Genomic DNA, 19,949 nt, shown 5'->3' on the forward strand with positions numbered 1-19,949 from the left:
TCCATATCAGAGCAAATTGAAGACATTACCATTTAGATCTTCTGTCTGTATAAATTAGTATCTGAAATGAGAAGATTGCAACTGTGACTTATGTACAAAAGAGCCATAATAATGAAACTGCCTTCCCCAACCTGGCACTTAGCAGATGTACTGGACTATATCATCCATCCAATCTGAACTCCCCTTGAACTCAAATATAAAATTGCTGATCTTCTACAAAAACACATAACACATCCCTAAGAACGTGTTATGTACCAGAGGGCTGGAGAATGGCCAATAAAACACCAATTTTTAAATAGTGATCGGGGTGGGGGGTGGAATCTGAGAAATTACAGACCAGTTAGCTCAATGTCTATTCTGGGTTAATTGGTTGAAAATATAATTAAAGAAAAAATTAGCAATCATATAAAAAGTTCCTCACCAAAGATTCCTGAGCAAATTTAGCAGTCATGGAATAAGAGAGGTCCTTTTATGGATCAATAACTGATTAAAGAACAGAAAGCAGAGAATAGAAATAAACTGTAAAATTTCCCAATGGCAGGATTTAAACAGTGGTTTTCAACTTATTCATAAATGATCTGGAATTATAAGTGAGCAGTGAAGTGACCAAGTTTACTGATGACACCAAATTATTTAGGGTGATTAAAACAAAACAGGGCTGTGAAAGGTTCCAAAAGGATCTCTTCAAACTGGGAGAATGGGCAAATGTATTCAGTGTAAGCAAGTGTAAAGTGATACACATTGGGACAACAACAACAACAAAAACCCAACTTGAAGTATAAACTAATGGGATCAGAGCTAACAGCAACTGACCAAGAAAGAGATCTTGGGGTTGTGGTGGACAGCTTGATGAAAATATCAACCCCAGTGTGCGTTAGCGGCTGTAGAAAAAGGCCAATGCCATGTTGGGCATAAATAGGAAAGGAACTGAAAACTAAAACTGCCAATACTGCTTTATTTTGCACCTCTTTCTAGTAGACGTTAATTCTAGGAAAGAAAAAACCCCACTAAGTAGATCCCATGAGGCTGAAGCCCGTCCTGTCCATCTCTGGTTTAGGGGCTCAGCCAACTGTAAGGAGCATCCCTCCCTTCTTACAGGTGAGAAGCCGGGTCCGCGGCCCATTTGGGGGGAAGCCACCCACACACACCCCACCCCCGAGGTCCATTAAGACGTTTCAGGCAAGGCGACGCAAAGCCACAGCCAACCTGACTCCCCCCCACCCCCATCCTCTCTCCGTCGGGCGTCACGAGTGCCCCGACGGCGGCGCATGCGCGTAAGGCTCCCCCTCCAGCTGGTTGCGCTTAGTCTTCCTCCGCTCCACAGAGGCAACGCCGGGACCTGGAGAGAGTCCTCCGCCTCAGAGTCGCCCCGGCGCTTAACGGTCTGGAAATTGAGGCCGTCGCCTCGTTCGGTGAGCAGCTCGTTCCTCCTCAGGAGCCGGTATGGGAGAAAGCGGGGCAGCCAGGGGAGGCCGAGGCGGAGTGGGCCGGGCCCACTTCCCTGCTTCGGGGGCCTTAAGGCGGGATGAGGGAGCAGCTTCCCTAAGAAAGAGGACGGGGGCTGAGGGTCGGGCTCGCCCGGGAACGAGCGCCGCTTGACCCAGAGGAGCGGGCTGGGCGGTAACCGTAGCCCCTCAAGGGCGAAGGAAGCGCGCTCTCCACATGCTCAGAGGCCCGCCTTGGTTACAGCTTCACGCGTTCGCTTCTGGACTACAAATCGGGCTCTGCGGCTCGGAACCCGAAGGAAAAGGGCCGCGCCCTGGTGTGCGGGCCCGTTTCCTCCCTCCTCGGTTGGGAAAAGGGGCGGGAATCGGAGCCCCTCTTCTGAGTGTCGCGAGGGAAGGAGGGGAGCACCTTGGCTGGGCGCCCAGTCTTTGGAGCGACTCTGCGTGGGGGGCCGGGGGGCGGGCGGGCAGGCTGGCTTGATAACTCAGCCCTGTCTGTCTGGCTTCCCTCAGCGCGGGGCGGAGACCGAGGCTGAGTGACGAGAGAGGAAAACGGGGTAGTAGACGCGGCAGCTTCGGTGGGTCTCCCTTTTTTGTATCATCTTAAGGAAAGAGGCTTGGGGGGGGGACGACACTGCAGTGCTTTGACTGTGCAGAATGAGATGACGAAGACTCGGTTATTTCGGTTTCGTTACGTAGGATGTTTACTTAAAAGGTGGGAGAAGGAAGTGGTTCTGATTTTGTGGGACGCAGGATGTCTTTTTCATTCCTGTGGATATGTAAATTTTGAATGTCAATAGGATGAGCCCGATTTTTTTTTTATAACAAATCAATCGCAATCCAACTATCATATTGTGACTTCTGCCTTGATGGGGAGCCTTAACTTCGTTTATTTTAGTATGTACATTATCTGTCATCTTTCTGTGTATTTGGAAAGGAAATGAATGCTGGTAGTTTTGGTATAAATGCTGATATGCATGTTTTGTTCAGAAGTAAGCCCTATTGCGTTTAATGAGGTTTACTTTCTAGTAAGAGTGTTCAGAATTATAAAGGCCTTAGAGATTCTATGCTGTCACTTTTAAATGTACATCTATATATACACACACACACACACACTCCTTGAATTAAAAACACCATCATAGTCCACTTAATATGTTGGCTGACTTCTTTTCCTCCACATTGGGCCACAGTAGATTTGAATTCAAGCATTTTTAAAAGCATAAATTATCAGAGAAACTAGTGCCTTGTAATTGATTACAGTGGGCCTGTTCAGACGACACATTAAGTCATGGTTAGGTTGATAACCCTTCTATAGCAAATGTAGTGTTTAACCTGTTGTTATGAAGCCACCATGGTTAGGAATGGCGCACACAATATGCTAAGTCGTGGTTCATACAACACGCTAAGCCATAATGTATAGCTCAAAATCCTCAACCGCTGTGGCTTAGCATGTCATCTGAAAGGGTCAGTATGATGTATTAGCATTTCTTTTTTAAAATGAATGCCAAGTCACTGTGATGTCAATGCCATAGGTTTATGTTTCCTGTTTCTGATAGGAATATATATCCTTAAGCTGTTTTGAGGAACGTTTGATTTGTAACACTTGATATCAGTATTTAGTCTCCCTGACCCTGCTTTAAAATAAAACATTTTATCAAAATTGGCTAATGCTTTTGCAATAGGGTTGCACTCTTCAAAGCACGCTACTTGGAAGTAAGTAACATTGATGTGGTTTTCATGCCACATAATAGGTGGGATCCAGTGCTGTCATTCCACGGATGAAACTGCTTCCATCACAGAACTGGGTGGGGAAGATTCCTGCAGCTTCCTGTGTGCCCTGAAAAATGTGCTCTGGAGGGCTGGGAAGCCCTTTGGATCAGGTTTGTGGGTGGGTGGGTGGGTTCTGGGGGAGGGTAGAAAAGTTACATCCGCTAGCAGACATCCACCAGTGCAACATTGGATTTAAACCAATATGTGGTGTTCCTGGGTCAGTTTAATGGTGTTTGCCATTGTTGGTATATAGTGGATGTTCCTGAGATTTCAGGCCATCTGTGTTCGTGTGTTTTGGAGTGGTTCAGCCTTACTGGGTTTAAGTAATTATTCTTGTATTTAAAGTAGGGATGGGCAACCTGTGGCCCTCCACATATTTTGCCCTACAGCTCCCATTATCCCTAGCGAGCATAGCCAATGGTAAGGGATAATGGGAGTTGTAGGTCAAACATTATGGAAGGCTGCAAATTTGCCAATCCCTGATTTAAGGCATTTTTGTCCTGCTCTCCAGCCAAAAAAAGGCTCCCAGAGCAGCTTAAAGGTTCCATTAAAATACTCAAGGCAATCTCTGAACCTTCAGGTTTACAATCTTGGAGGGTTTTTTTTCATTTAATTTCTTTTTTAAAAATACATGAATTTGTATATATCCACAGCAATGAATACATATAAAATTTATATATATGAAAATACAACTTTTTAGGAATGATGTAGAACAGAAATCATTTGAAGGTGGTGACTATATGGCATGTAGGTTAGGGTGACCATATGAAAAGGAGGACAGGGCTCCTGTATCTTTAACAGTTGCATAGAAAAGGGAATTTCAGCAGGTGTCATTTGTATGTATGGAGAACCTGGTGAAATTCCCTCTTCATCACAACAGTTAAAGTGCAGGAGCTTATACTAGAGTGACCAGATTTAAAAGAGGGCAGGGCACCTGCAGCTTTAGCTGTTGTGATGAAGAGGAAATTTCAGCAGGTTCTCCATATATACAAATGACACCTGCAGAAATTCCCTTTTCAATACAACTGTAAAAGATACAGGAGCCCTGTCCTCCTTTTCATATGGTCACCCTAATGTAGGTTTACTATCTAAAAGATATATCACACAAGGAAAAGGGGATGAGGAGAGAAAAAGCAAACTAAGGGTTTAGAACTTAATCTCTTGTCACACTATTTGTCTCAGTTGCTCAGACTGAAAATGTAAGTTCAGACACAGGTATGTGCTGTACTTCCTCTGCTGTAAACACAAATGCATATTCCTTTGTTACTCCTTTACCTCCATCATCTAACTGTCCAACTGCTTCTCTAGCCAGTTTGTTGCTTCTGATGTATTTAAATATTTTTATTAATGTTATTACTGATATGCATCTCAAATTTTTGTATTCCTTATGTGCTTGCATTTCATATTCCTTTATTTGCTTACATTTCACCTTGTATGGGCACAACATCCATTTAACGAAGACATCCATTTGTCTTTTCTCTAATGCCTTCCTTGACACTATTTGTTACGCTAGTGGCCTCTTGGACTTCGTGGTACCTTCTAGCTAACCTTTTATGATGGTTGTTTTGAGTAAACCCCAAGCATTCTGGAGAGATTTTTACTATGTTGACTTTCCCTTTCAACTTTCCCCTCATTCTTGAGATTTCCGCTTTTGTAGTTAGAGGTGACTGTGTTGGACTTCCTTGGCAATTTCCCACTTACATATAAATTAAATTTGATAGCACTGTGAATACTGCTAACGTTGAAGAAGTCACACATTGCCTAGATAGCCTCAAAGATCAGTTTTCATGGTGTACATCAGCACCAAAGTAAGACATGGGGAAACATAGATGTGGGTTCCTAAAAGCTTGTAGGACTAAGGAAAGGAGTGAAATACTGGGAAATCTTTGAGGATTTTGATCTCCTTGGATACATTGGTTTTGTATTTTGTAGTACTCTAGGCTCTGGCTAGTTGCCAGACATCTCCTTGGTTACATGCAAATCCTGAAATACTTTAAAAGCTTGGTTATTAGTGAGAACATAATTGTTTTTGTCTCCAAAAAATCAAATGTTCATAATAAGGTTAAGTTGGTATGTGATACATAAGCAAGGTCATTTTGGGTAGCTGTAGTCATACTTCAAATTTTGTAGCTATTTTTTTAAATGGCTTTTGGAAACCTTATCCTGTTCTTTCTTGCCTTCATTTTATCCAAGTGCATGAGAGAAATCACTGCCTTTTCTCCTAAGTTGCCTGCACACGCTTGATGACTTAAGATAGCGGAAGGCTTTGTTCTGAGCATTTATTTATTTATTTATTACATTTCTATACCGCCCAATAGCCGGAGCTCTCTGGGCGGTTCACAAAAATTAAAAACATTCAAAGTATAAAACAGTATAAAACCATAATATAAAATACAATATAAAAGCTCAACCAGATAAAAACAGCAATGCAAAATTACAAATTTAAAACACCAAATTAAAATTTATTTATAGACTGTTAAAATGCTGGGAGAATAAAAAGGTCTTCACCTGGCGTCTAAAAGCATATAATGTAGGTGCCAAGCGAACCTCCTTAGGGAGCTCATTCCACAGCCGGGGTGCCACAGCAGAGAAGCATAAGTAGGCTGGCAGCCAGTGAGTGTGCCAAGCCTGAGAAGATGGATTTTGTGTTTGTGTCTTTCTTTCTGCTTCTGTCATGTAGAGTAGGGAAGAGACAATATTGTCTAATAAACTATTGGAGACCTGTTAGATAAATGTTCTTCACCCAGGGACAGGATCCAATCAGCCCCAAAGCACGACTCCACACTTCAGCGACAGAGGGTACAAAAGCGCTTTATTGATTAGTAATCAAGGTCTGGTCTCTTGAAGTTGAGGAGTCAGAGAAGCAAGGAATTCAGTACAGCATTTGAAGCCTGCAAAGGGCAGTGCCCAGTAGCAGCATGAACCAATCAGAATGTAACACTGGAACATAGCTAATCTTTGTTAAACAATCCCTTTGCTCTACTGTAAGCTAACTTTTGCACTGAAGCCGAGGCTCTTGTTTTTGTTAGATAAGACAGACAACAAGGAGACACCCTCAGGTACATGACGTCTCACTTGCTGAATAATGACTGCTTCATAGTTTCCTTTTTAAAATGGAGTCATTTCCCCCCCCTTTAAAGCAATTTAAAACTTAAGCTTGTTAGCTTCTTCTAGGTCATCTATGGCTAAGGCTTCATAATGCAAATACATTTGCTGGTGGATTACAGATTTTGCAAGACACAAGGGACAAAATACAGGGAGGACAAAAAGCAAGGATAAGTAAAATCATTATAATAAGACATAATGCAAGAAATTCCTCTTTTTAACCACTCTATATTGGGCAACTAACTAGTGAGCCATCTAAATAGATCATTAGTGGGTGGTTGTCCTGTTTTATGAAAGTGGCTCCACTTCGCTGAAAAAGAAGACAGAGTTGTTTAATAAGGCCACTGATTCATTTTTTCAAATGACATCTGTGAAATTTAAACCATAGAGTAGGATTGGTAAGACTATAGGAGGGCATGTCACTAAAACTATATGTGCCACTGCATGTAGATTTTTCTTTGTTAACTTTCTTTTCATCAGTAACGTAGGGCTCTAAAAGTCCTTGGGTAGAATCATTGTGCACACATATTATGGTTTGATTCTACCCAAGGACTGTTAGAGCCCTACGTTACTGATGAAAAGAAAGTTAACAAAGAAAAATCTACATGCAGTGGCACATATAGTTTTAGTGACATGCCCTCCTATAGTCTTACCAATCCTACACTCTATGGTTTAAATTTCACAGATGTCATTTGGAAAAATGAATCAGTGGCCTTATTAAACAACTCTGTCTTCTTTTTCAGACCAATGGTTGGAAGAAGTGGAGGAGGACGTTCTGGAATGGGTAGTTATGTATTTTACACTCCAACTCCCAGTGTAAATGGCTTCTCTCAGATGAGAATGATGGGTGTGGGCAGGGGCAAGAATCCATAAATTAACATAGTGAAAACATGGAGGTTTTTTAGTGGGATAGTGGGAATGAACTAATTTCTAGCACAGATATGTCTTTGCTACTGGATTCCAGGAAGCAAAATAATAATAAAAATATTCCTCACTAATGCATAGGAGGGAGATGGCCTAGATATCAATTATTTAAAAGTGCTGGACTGTGTAGCAGAGAGAATGAATTTCAGCCACCCAAATGCTCTTTTTATTCTATTTCCTGAATAGCAGGAGCATCAGTTATGACTGAACTCTGCAAGATGTATTTGTTTATAAAATAATTAGCATCCAAAACTTCTATGATTTTTCTTTCATACTGAAGGTCTGCATGTTCCATTAGATATTGTTCTGGAAAGTTCCCTAAGGTTTAGGGATCATGTTTTGAGGTCACAGTGGTTTTGATAGGACAGTTTTCCAACTAGTGGGCATGTGTGTTTAAATGTTTCTCAAGCTAAATAGTCAAGTGTAGCCACAGCGCACACATGTGAAGGCGTTAGCTTGGAAGCTATAGAGCCCTGTTTCCTCTACAAATGTGAGCACATAGGTTTGTACAGGCACAGTAACAAATCTGTCTCTTACAAGTTACTTGTGCTGAGGAGCATAAGTAATGGTGTAGTCTTACAAACCACAGTATGCAACCTGATCCCCTTCAGATGATTTAAACTACTACTCACATAATTTCAATGGTCAGTCATTAGGTGAGTTGTAGTCCAATGCATCTTGAGAATACCAATATGTTTATTCCTGGTATAAACACATGTCTGGTAGTAAGCCCTTGTTGGACACAGTTGAAGTTGCTTTTCAGTGAACGTTCATAGGATGGTGCTGTAATTTAAATGGTACAATCAGAAATGTATAGAAATTTAAAAGACCTAATCCCAAATATAGCTGTGTCAATTAGACAATTCATGCTTTTCTTGAATTACATCCAAAATGAAGATGCAGACATTTAGTTGACTCTTCTATATCTATTTTTCCTCTAGTGAAATTGTGTGAAAATGTCACTGTATCCTTCCCTGGAAGATTTGAAGGTGGACAAAGTAATTCAGGTATGTCAAAATATATTTTATAGGAAAAATTATGATTTTTTTTGTTAAAGATAAAAGCTATCATAGTTTGAAGATTCTGTGTCTGGAACAAATTTAAGTGTAGATTCTAGATTAGGAGATAAAAATATGATTGTGTAAATATTAGCTTTCATTTATGTATGTATAATAATTGTTTCAATTATTATAGCCATCCAGAGCCCTAAATACTTAAGCTTGTCCAAGTATATGTATTCACCCAATAAAGAAACTGGCTTAATATTACTTTAGTTTCCCTCTGCTTTCCATTTACAAACTGCTTTTGAAATCCATTGTTTGAAAATTAATCATGCATTATTGGGAACTGATATTTAAGAAGCACAACTCCAAAGCTGCTAAGTTCTATGGAACTAAGTGGCTGCATTGTTCTTTTGAGTCTGGCCTGTGAGTTCTGATATCAAATAAACTTCTGGGTATTTCAGTATGCTTCCAAATAACTTTGTGATGGTCAGACATAAATCATATTAATGAAAAGTAAAAGTAACTAAGGGATAAGAGAAGAGTTGTTTTGCTTGCCTAGTTTATGAGCTGATGGGAATAATTGTTCATCCTGTGTATTTGCTTCCAAAAGAATGAAGATGAATAAGGCTACATGCCACCTCACCTTTGTTTCTGTGTCCATTGATCTCAAGAGAAGTTACCCCCAAGGAGGGTGGATTGATATAAATTAGGTTTTCTGTTTTGAAATTAATGCATTTTGTGAGCAAGCAAGTATTCTAACTTGTTATTTGTAACTATTAGAATATACTGATTCAAATAACCTGGTGGCAAAGATCAGCATAAATTGGGTCCAGGTGTGAATAAGTAAACAGTGGAACTAATATAAAATTGGTGTAGTTTGCTCCAACACCTAGATCTCATTAGGATCTGAATGACTGTATTCTGAAACTTCTGAATGGCAGTTCCTACATGAAGTACATTATAGTAGTCTAGTCTGGATGTAATCAGGACTTGAGTAAATGAGGAAAAGGTCCTCTTTTCTTAGATTGCAGCTGGCCTATATAAGCATAATGTCAAGGATAAACATACACTTTGGTTGTAAGACAACTATGTTTTATTGAGTGTAATACAGCTGTATGGAGAGAGTCCTGCAGACAAAGAACTTCTCCCCTGGCAGTGTGAAAAGCAAATATATTTATACACAGTAGCATCTTAACCAATTAGCAGTTGGCACATTTGGTCAGCTGGAAAAGCTTCAGCCTGCAGTGGAATGGGTGACTGCTATGGATCATTCACAATAAGTGCCATGCTGGATCAGACTGAGGGTCCATCTAGTCCAGCACTCTGTTCACACAGTGGCCAACCAGCCATTGGCCAGGGATGAACAAGCAGGACATGGTGCAATGTGTACCATAATGCAGATGTACAAGAACATTGGCTGTTCATGCAGCCTCTAGAATGCCACATGTAGTATCATGAAATTATTCTTAGGCAGCACTGAGATGTAGGACCAGATCAGACTCTCTTAACAACACTAATGAATGATGCTTTAGCTGAACAGTAGACGAATTCTGAATCTGGAACCTTTCAAATAGATGTTATGATATTGAGCAGAACTTGAAGGAAAGGATCATATATATTAATATTTCGGATCAAATTAGATAAGGTGTGGGAGAAGGTCTTGAGACTAAGATCTACAGGGTTGGTTGTTGTTGTTTTTAAAAATGTGACCAGGGAAGTACGCAGGGAGGGGAGGAGAGACCAGTTTTTTAAAATAATTTTCCCTTATGTAATTTCGCTGATCAAATGACAGCCCAACATGGCTGCACTGAAATTAACAAATGTGGGATTTTTTTTATTGTGGATCTCATACATCATGCTTAGTTGAGTCCTTGGAGGCATGCTTCCTTCAACCTAGTTTGTCTTGCACAGTATGAGCTCAATGCAAATGTACACTTGTCCCAAATATGATTTACCTATACACTATTCTTTAACAAATCAAATAAAATCTGTTTTTTGAAGTTTAAATAAACTTCATAAAGTGTGTTTTCCTTCCAGGCCCAGACATCCTTTGCTTCAAATCCAGCCAATCCAGCTATTTTATCTGAAGCCTCTGCCCCTGTGCTCCAAGATGGAAGTAAGTCACTATAGTATGGAAAAATGAAAGAAGTGGGTAAAGGGGTGGGAACTGAATATGTATCTTACAAAAATGCATTCTTCTACTTCTTTAACAAGGCTAGTTGAAAAATCTAAAGGACAGAAAATACAAGTTTTAGCCACATTAATTGAATAGTGCTTGACATGATGGCATACATTTCATTGGTTTCAAAGGGAATCTTAAGTATTATTAAGAGTATTATTATACTTGTGGTCATTATATACATTTCTCTGTTCTTGTTGCGATCTTACCTTTATTTACACCAGGGGTGTTGAACCTCAATCTCAGAGGCCAAATCCAACCATCCAATATTCTTCAGATGGCCCTGTCCGCTTTCCCCCAATAACTGATAGGTTGGTGGTTTTCTGGCTTTTGCGCATTGTTTTCCCATTCTAGAAGGTTATTTATTTATTATTGCATTTATATCCCACCTTTTCCCCTCCAACGAACCCAAGGCGGTATACATATTCCTCCTCCTCTCCATTTTATCCTCACATCCTACCTGTGAGATAGGTTGGGCTGAGAGTCGGTAACTGGCCCAAAGTCACCCAGTGGTTTTCCATGGCTGAGTGGTGACTAGAACCCAGGATCTCCCAACTCCCAGTCCAACACTTTAGCCACTACACCACACTGGCAAAGAGTTTTAAGCTAAAATACGCTGGGATTTTGGGCCCTGTCCCCTTTTGCTTCCAGCCCTGTTCACAGCTGTGATTTGGCACCTGAGAACCTATCTGAAATTGAATTTGGCTCTAGGCTGAAAGAGGTTCAACACCTCTAAATTACACATTCCAAATTATACCTGTTTCCCAAAGTTTCATGAATGAACAGGGATTGCAGAGAAGGCAGGATGGGGTATAGATAGATAAAGCAGTTGTTAAATGGTGATCTAGTTATATTATTTCAAAACAAAGGAATTATACGAGTTTTAATCCTTAAAAAAAACAGTCTGGTATAGTGTGTGAACTTTTCCATTACACTCTTTGTATCTAGAAAATATTATACTACATTTGCTGCATATGTAAACATATTGCTGTAAAGTGAATTAAACCGAGTTGAATACTTCTAAAATCAGCTTGAAATTTGAGAATACTTGGAAATGGAATAGTATGGCATTGATCCTGTGATTTTCCTGTAGTAGCCATTTCTCTCCAGCACAGAGGGAATCAGGGATCTGAATAAATTTCAGATAAGTAAATAAGTGCAGTGATAACTTTCTACATGTTCTAAGGGAGAGATGGGATTGCTCAAAACAGACTTGCTCTTGATTTCACCATGTGTAGAAGAGAGAGGACAGAGGTATCACTTCAACCTGCCCATGCCGCTGCTGGTGATTATAGTTTATTGCTTATTGTTTTTTTACCTTCTATAGATTTATATCCAAAATTGTATCCTGAACTTTCTCAATATATGGGTCTAAGCCTGAATGAAGAAGAGATACAAAGAAACTTGGCGATGGTTCCTGCTGCAAATTCTCAGGGGGTAGGTATCAGCCCAGTGAGCAGGATTTCTTTCTGGTTCCCTTGAGTTTTGAGGATCGAATTGCCTTTTTGAAAGACGATGCATGCTTCAATTGATTCCCTCCCCCCTTAAATCTTTTCCCTCTTTAGGGCTCACTTCAGACAACATGTTTCTCAACAGTGGTTTTAGAACTCCACGGAGTTTTTACACCACCATTGAGAAATGTGTTGTCTGGCAGGAAAACTCCACCCCATGGTGGAGTCTTTCGTTTTGTTTTGGGAAAACATTCCACGTTGAATATCCATACTGTGCAGAGGAAAGTTTCTGCACAACCGTTGTGTTGCGTGTTATGTGGAGGGCTCCATGGAGTTTTCCGTTGAGTTGACTTTTCCCACAGGTTACCGAGTTCCCTGGCAAGAGCAGCTAAAGGAGACCCGCCAAGATTGGTGTTTTGCAACAATGGCTGATGGGAGGACTGGGGAAGGAGAGTGGGTGGGGGAACTGTCAAACATTGCAATGGATTTTATTCAACTTCATGGTAGTCCACCATCACACAATGGTGGAGTTCGAACATGTTGTGTGGGGAGTACTTCCTAAAAACTCAACTGTTGAGTGGAGTTTTCACACTGTGCTGACTAACGTGTTGTCTGAACTGAGCCTAGGAGTCTAGGAAGGCAAGAACAGAAATACCTCTCTGCACAAGTACCCCCTCTCCCTCCAAAGTGCTCTACTAAAACAATGGATGTGTGTGTCCAGCTGAAACTACTCCAGTCCTGTGACTGCTGTAGTTGTTGAGGAACTGTTGTCTTGGAATTTCTCTCATGAATCTGTCCCTTTTAAATCAAAAGGCCTGTAAATGAGTTGACTCTGCCATTGTTTTTAATCTATTTATATAAGTTTTCTATCTCTCAGATCGTTGCAAGGCCTTCTGCAGTAAATTACATGGTGGCTCCAGTAACTGGAAATGATGTTGGAATTCGTCGAGCAGAAATTAAGCAAGGACTCCGTGAAATAATCTTGTGTAAAGATCAGGATGGAAAAATTGGTCTTCGTCTTAAATCAGTGGACAATGTATGTATAATATCATGTATGCTATTCTGACCCATTAACTTCTGCTATCTAGAGTTGAAAATGGACAAGATATAATAGAATTGCTAATCCAAATGTCTCTTTGTGGCTGAATTTTGTGTGCTTCAGTTTTCTTAATGGTCGGTTAATCTGCTCCATGATCAGTATATCACCTATCATATTATTTATTTAACTGTTGAATGTTTTAATATAGATTACTGCTGTAAAAGAGATAGCACATTTTTTAAGGATTTAATGCATTACATTTATAAGATCAAAGAAAAACTTGTTACCATTCTTAAATGGAGCCTTTTCACAGATAACAAAAAGCTAATTATGCTACTGATAAAAGAGACAAATATTGGCTGAACATCTTTCACTAGAATTTTTTTTTTGAAGAGGGAAAAATGTTCATTAAACCAGAACATATAATATGCTGGCATTGGTGGGAAAATGTGGTAGCTGTTTGCAGATGTACCTGTGATGTACAGCACCGTGTACATTGATGGTGCTATATAAATAAAAATGTGTTCTTCCCTATTTCTCTTGTGCATTTTTTAATACTTTGGCTGAATATTGGATGTACGGCTTATCTTAACGTGCAATTTATTTCTTTGTTTAGGGTATGTTTGTTCAATTGGTTCAAGCAAACTCTCCAGCATCACTGGCTGGTTTGCGATTTGGGGACCAGGTTCTGCAAATCAGTGGTGAAAACTGTGCAGGATGGAGTTCTGATAAAGCCCATAAAGTTCTGAAGCAAGCACCTGGAGACAGAATTTCAATGATTATTCGTGACAGGTAACACTTCCAGAAATGTTGTGTATCTATTAATGACTATTTTGGGGGTGGTTGATGAGTGTTTGTAAGTTTGTTCTGTGTTAAACTTCATATCACAGTCTCCATATGTGGCTAGCTAATGTGGGACTAATCAGTTTGGCAATGTATTACATTCAGTAAATATCCTAGACAATGAGTTCTGAACTTTTTTGTATAGGCCCTTTGGACGAACTATTACCATGCACAAAGACAGCACAGGACATGTTGGCTTTATATTCAAAAATGGAAAGATAACTTCAATAGTAAAAGACAGTTCTGCTGCTAGAAATGGACTTCTGACAGAACACACCATTTGTGAAATTAATGGACAGAATGTAATTGGCCTGAAGGTGAGTAGCATGTTTTCTTTAAATACAAACATTGTCTTCTAGAGAGGATAAGTACTATTCTGCTAAGCTAACAAGGCATATGTGAAAGTATTTCTCTCTATATATTTTCCCTCGCTTGTAGAAAACAATGAAGCGCTAAAAGTATTACTATCAAGAATGATTTGGCATGTCAACTCATGCTTGTGTTCCTTCTGTCTTCAACTTGCTGTTTTAGTCTAATTCCTGTTGTCAGTGATCACGATCCCAGAAAACTTGCTACCTGTATGGGACGTTGTCTTGATTGTACAATACATTGGCACGTGAGAAAGATTAGGAAATCTGTATTACTCCAAATGGCTATTAATGTATATAATCTTTGGGACTATGTTCATTTAATCCTGGGCCATTATGTACATGGATTCCAAATTTTTAATAATCTGTTGTGGTAAAGCAGAGTTCTGCCTTTTGGGGGGTAAATCACTGTCTCCTGCCACCTTCCTGGCAGCTACTTCCTGGTGCTGTTCTGGGGAAAGAGCTCCCATGACAGCAGTATCCAATACTGAGCTACACATTAGTGGAACCTGCCACTGGTGCAATGGGACTGTAGTGCTTCCTGAAGCAAACAGAAATGTTCAATTTCAGTGGAGTTCACAGAAGTGAGCTCTGCTGACCAGTTTGTTACAGAAATGAGTATTTCTGCTCATTTCCAGGATTATTTTTAGAACTGCTAATGTCCCATTGTGCGAATGCAGTGGAACCAAGTGCAGGCAAAGCAGCTCTATTGGATGCAGCCCTCTGTTCTGCTTGCCTAGCTGGCCATTCTAGTTGGCAGAGTTCTGTAGATCAGGCAGTCTCTTACTCTCCTTGCTAGTAAAAGAAAACTAGAAATGTATGGCATTTGCCTCCAAACTTCATCATTGAACCGACTGAAATAGTTTATAACTAAAGTCCCATTGATTTCATTGGTTCTACCCAAGTATGGCTAAATCTGGATCCAATCCGCTATCTCTATTACTAGTCCTCTGCTAGCCTTGAAAATCCTGTATCTTGCAACGAGAGGACAATAATGGTAGCAACAGAAGATAAGCTGTGCTCCAAATGTAGGTCTGTACCTGGTTGATGGGTAGCAGTAGGGAAGAGGTGGCCAGATGAGTGCTAAATTGCAATTTTGTGCTAACTGCTGTTCAGAATTTAGTCCCTATTTTTTAATCAAAAGAACCATTGAAATCAGCTGACTATTGTTTATTTACAATAAAGTTTGTTAGTACTATTTAGCTGAGCACTACGGTTCTCAGAATTCATGACTATATATCTTGATTAACAGGATTCCCAAATTGCAGACATATTGACAGTGGCTGGAAATGTAGTGACCATCACACTCATGCCTTCCCAGATTTTTGAACACATTATAAAGAGGTATGTGTAAAATACTTTATTTTAAATAAGTTAAGTGCAGTAACTGACAAGCCCATCTTGTGAAAGGATGGGAAACAGTCTGAGCATACTTTGAGTTTTGTCCAGAATAGAAATATGTAAATCACATTTGAGTTGGAAATTATGTCTGTGATCCAACTTTATCTAATATAAAATTAGAATGTATCTAACAAAATTAGTGGAGAACTTGAGTATAGAAATCAAAGCACTCAAGTGACAATTTGGATAGAAATTTCTGAGCAGGCAAATCCCACCAAGCTTAAGCATTTCTAAGTGCTCTTGATTTTAATGAGATTTAAGCATGTGCTCATTGTTCAAGGTTATATTAAAAAGTGAACATAATTTGACTTGGTATAAGCCTTATCCACATATTGGCAACAAAGACAACACACACACTACGCTCCTCCTCTGATAGAAGCTTCCTTGTACAAGTTTGTTTATGCTATGAACAAGCTTCTATCAGTGGAGGAGTGTAGTATGAGTACCAACTTTGATGCAAGTGTGTGGATAGGGAAGCTGCTGCATACTGGCACAAAGTTGACATTTTTTCCTACATAGAGATTAGGAAATGCAGTCTATTTGCTTCAGCACTAAGAGAGTTTCAAGTATGTGTGGTCTTTGTACCATGTCCTGTCACAGATGACTTCAGTGTTTTGCTCACCTATATTTGGTATTCTTGTGGCTTTGGAATGTATAACTATTCCATGTTCTGTTAATGGTTAATAGAAATTAATTCTTTTTTCAGGATGGCTTCAAGCATTATGAAAAGCCTAATGGATCACACCATCCCTGAAGTCTAAAAATTCTTTTGGATGCATCTGTAATGAAAACACTGCTAAACATTGGCTACTATTTACTCTGCAACATTTATGTTCTGCACATGAGCCTTTCTTTAAAGCCAAGATGAGATGCTGCATTGAGCATTTGCATTATGTTATGGCTGGGAATGTCCAATCCAACACATTACCTTGTCCAAACTATGGATTTTGTAGCCTTATACTAGTTTGACACAACAAGTTGTATGCTTTTTTCCTCATAAGGTTATACTGTATAGTTCAACACTTTCTATAAACCATTGGAATAGAAGAAAACTAATTATCTTGCAAGTGTTAGTATTTGCTGTGATTTGTGTATACTGCCGCTCTTTGTACTTTTTCAAGAGAAATTAGTTTTTCTACTACCCTTCTGTTTGCAAGGATATTTACAATTATGACTTGTAGTGCTAGTTAACTGGTTCTAGTAATCTTGTTTACAAAAGCATGCCAGTTAAGCTGAGCATAGTATTTATCATTCCATAGGCATTTTAAATAGTAAAATGTACACATGAGCATTTAGTTTGTTCTATTGCTCGTACAAAGTCATTCTTAAATGCTTATATTCTGTTGCCTTAACCATCTTAAATCAGAAATAAAGTTGCAAAAAAGTTCATTTTTTAAAAAATGGCACACTGTACCGACTGATCTCTCTCAATTCCCCTTTGTGTTGAAAGTGCAGCCCAGGGGGCTGGAGAAGAGGCCTCTGCCATGTGAAATTATGATCCCTGATGTTGGATTTGTGAGCTCACTATGTCACTTGTGAGGTGGCTTCAGACTTTTGTTTTGGGGAAGGGGAGTGCTGTAACTGGCTTGCAGATTTTCCAGTTGCAGTTAATGTACGATTCAACTATGATTATCTTGATTCCTAAGCATTAAAGTTACTTAACCTAAAAAGCATTGTAGCATAGTTATTCTGGAAGTGACTTGAAAACATTAGTTGCTTGTACCAAGTGGAGAATCTAGATTTAACAGCCTGGTGCTGTCTGTTGTAGCAGGAGAATCTGATGCTACTCAAATGATTTATCAAAACTAAATTAAGATCAATTGTTGTGAACTGGCCTGAGAGCTTCAGCTATTGGGCAGTATAGAAATGTAATAAATACATAAAATCTTTAATATTCTTTAGTGATACACTCCACATCTCTCTGTATAGTTTTTACCATAATTGTGGAGTATGTTGGTAATTGGTTATATCCAATGTTAGACTAACTTAAGTCCCATTTAGTTCAATGGATCTACTCTTAAGTAGAACTATCTTTGGATATAGTCCATTGCCTGTTACAGCCACAGCCTTTTTAGTATGATTAAGACTTTTTTAAGCAGGTGTTTAGAACTGTAAAATCCACAGGGACTTAACTGTTTTTACAGATAGATGCTTTTTTTGTTCCTACTAGAAGTCACTATCCTATACAAAACAGCCAGTCTGGATTTTACAAGCACTACCTTGTAAAGCTTCAGTGTTCATTGTAAGGAATATCTCAAAGAATAAGGTCAGCTGGACATAAGGGGGTAGTACCCAATAGGAGCAGTCCATGTGTGGCTACAATATAGCATTTCTGAGACAAGCCCCAACACCTGTGGAGGTTCTGGAAGGGGCAGGTCACACCCTATTGGATACTACCCAAGAATATCTAATAAAGTAGAAAGACTTTGAAGTGAAGTATCTTAATGAATGCGCAGACTAAAATCAGGGCAAGAGCAAAGCCTATTTTTGCTAGTGGATACTATTCGTTATTATGTAGGTTATTATTATCACAAGTTAGAACATCTTCTGTTACATAAAAATACGTCTTTATTTAGGCAAACATTCCAAGCTGAAATTACATCCATAAACAAATAAGTGCATACTGTGGGACACTGTAATGTGAGTTTTCAGCTGGAGGCAACCGATACTCCTTATCTGAGCTACAGCAGGCATTGTTACATTTGAGTAAGGTCCTTTTAAAAGTTTGGTTTAAAATATCTTGGATGTGTTTGAGGGGGAAGGCACTTAGTACTGCTGTTTCCAGAAAATGATTTGTCTGTCTTCCCCTCCAGTGATTATAGTGCTACATTGGTCATTCATCCACATACAAGTCACAGCACCTAAGGAAGAGACAGATATAGGTCAGAAGACAGAGTTGACTCCTTATCACATTCCTAGATGTAACCTGAAACATCTACACCTATAGTCCACACCCTGCTGCAGTTATAAAATGATTACAGATGTAGATTTATACCTTGATTCAGAGAAAGTTGGGTCACAGCTGCAACTAACTTGGATTAATGTCTTTATTTACAAGATCATCTTTCATGTATTCTAGAACTTCACCTAAAAACCTGTATTTTGAAAAACAAGCTCTGCGGTTTTATCATGGTGAAGTACGACAAACTAATTAAAACCCAGGTAAAGCCAATGTGAAACACATGCAATCTCAATTTTCAAGCACCAGGTTCTATGGGACAAAATACATCAAAGTAGGAATACACTCATAAATGCACTTTATCCTAAGCACTTACTGCCTGGCATAGCAAACATTAGGATCAGTTTACTAGAGAGCAATCAATCCTATGGTCCCTGGGTAAGTGGCCCAGGGACTATAGGATGGCTCAGAAAACCCCTCCAAGGTCAGGAACATAATTTCAACCTCAGAAAGGGAGTTGGAGCTCTGACCCCTCCCCCTCACAGTGGGTGCAGAGAAAACCATGTGAGCTGCCTCTCCAATACTGGAAAAGCAGCCTCAGAGGAAAAGGGGAAGGGAGGAGACTGGAGAGGCCAGGATACGATTGATCCCGAGTCTTCTTCCCTACTCCTCACTAGTTGGGCTGAAAACATGGAGGATGTGAAAGTGGAGGTTGCCTTTGCTGCCCCTACTGACTCAGGATTCAGTCCAGTATGCCATAGGAAACTTTGAAGCCTCCAAGTTCGGGAGCTACAAAGTGACGAGAGCACAATCAATAGAATTGCACCTTTAATTTCTCGGTATTTAAAGATTTCAACGTATTTTTGATTTTTTTTTAAAAAAAAAAATGAGATAAACCTCACCTGTATGTCCTGAGATTCTTTGCACTAGTTTCCCTCCAACTATATCCCAAACGAACAATTCTCCTGACTGACTTCCTGATAAGACAGTATTGCCATCCCACTTGAAACATCTGCAGAATTTAAGTTTAGTAAACCACATTAGAATACAATGATAATATTTAACTCACCAACCCCACTCCTCAGATTCTAGCTAATGTTTTAATGAATACCCAGGATTAAATTTATGTAGGGCAAGATTCAGGGTACAGAACAGTAGCTTAATGAGATACAGCACTTTGTTTCAGAAAGATATGCTAAGAGTTTGGAAGACGCTCTTCTTGTGACTGAACTCATGGGTAGCCATGTATAAATACTTCCCATTTTCCCCATAGAATTGCTTATGGGAGCATTTCATTGTACAAGACATACTGGCACTGAATATATCCACTGGAGAAATCCACCACCCACTAGTTGGCCAATTAATGCTCTGCACACACCCCTTAAATTTTTAATCTAAAGCACATTATTTTGCTAATGTAAATAAAAATTAACAGTCACACTCATTGCTAAAGTTTTGATTTTTGTTTGTGCTTCAGCCACCCGTTTATGGAACTTAATCCCTTCATCACACTTTACTTTT

The 19,949-nt window shown here is 39.5% G+C and overlaps 2 protein-coding genes across 3 annotated transcripts in view; one reads left to right on the forward strand and one right to left on the reverse strand.

Annotated features, from left to right (window-relative positions):
• Positions 1-1,302: 1,302 nt before the first annotated feature.
• On the forward strand, positions 1,303-16,932 carry SDCBP (syndecan binding protein). 2 transcript variants are annotated; one of them, XM_063130759.1, is made up of 9 exons: positions 1,303-1,412; positions 8,186-8,251; positions 10,286-10,364; positions 11,755-11,864; positions 12,756-12,914; positions 13,534-13,709; positions 13,906-14,077; positions 15,381-15,472; positions 16,236-16,932. In XM_063130759.1, the coding sequence occupies exons 2-9, from the start codon at positions 8,201-8,203 to the stop codon at positions 16,288-16,290; spliced, it is 894 nt and encodes a 297-aa protein (XP_062986829.1). In that variant the 5' UTR covers positions 1,303-1,412; positions 8,186-8,200; the 3' UTR covers positions 16,291-16,932. The 2 variants fall into 2 exon arrangements, with proteins under 2 accessions (XP_062986829.1, XP_062986831.1); XM_063130761.1 differs by having other exon boundaries at positions 1,312-1,441.
• A 1,142-nt stretch (positions 16,933-18,074) lies between these two features.
• The window catches only part of NSMAF (neutral sphingomyelinase activation associated factor), a 46,003-nt gene continuing 44,128 nt past the window's right edge, over positions 18,075-19,949 (reverse strand). Inside the window, exons 30-31 of the mRNA XM_063130753.1 lie at positions 19,331-19,440; positions 18,075-18,390 (exon numbers count right to left, since the gene is read on the reverse strand). Coding sequence (XP_062986823.1) covers positions 18,296-18,390; positions 19,331-19,440 — 205 coding nt within the window. The 3' untranslated portion in view covers positions 18,075-18,295. The remainder of the gene's footprint in view (positions 18,391-19,330; positions 19,441-19,949) is intronic.

Source organism: Elgaria multicarinata, chromosome 7 (assembly GCF_023053635.1).
Source record: "Elgaria multicarinata webbii isolate HBS135686 ecotype San Diego chromosome 7, rElgMul1.1.pri, whole genome shotgun sequence".
In the NCBI taxonomy this organism is placed as follows: domain Eukaryota; kingdom Metazoa; phylum Chordata; class Lepidosauria; order Squamata; family Anguidae; genus Elgaria; species Elgaria multicarinata.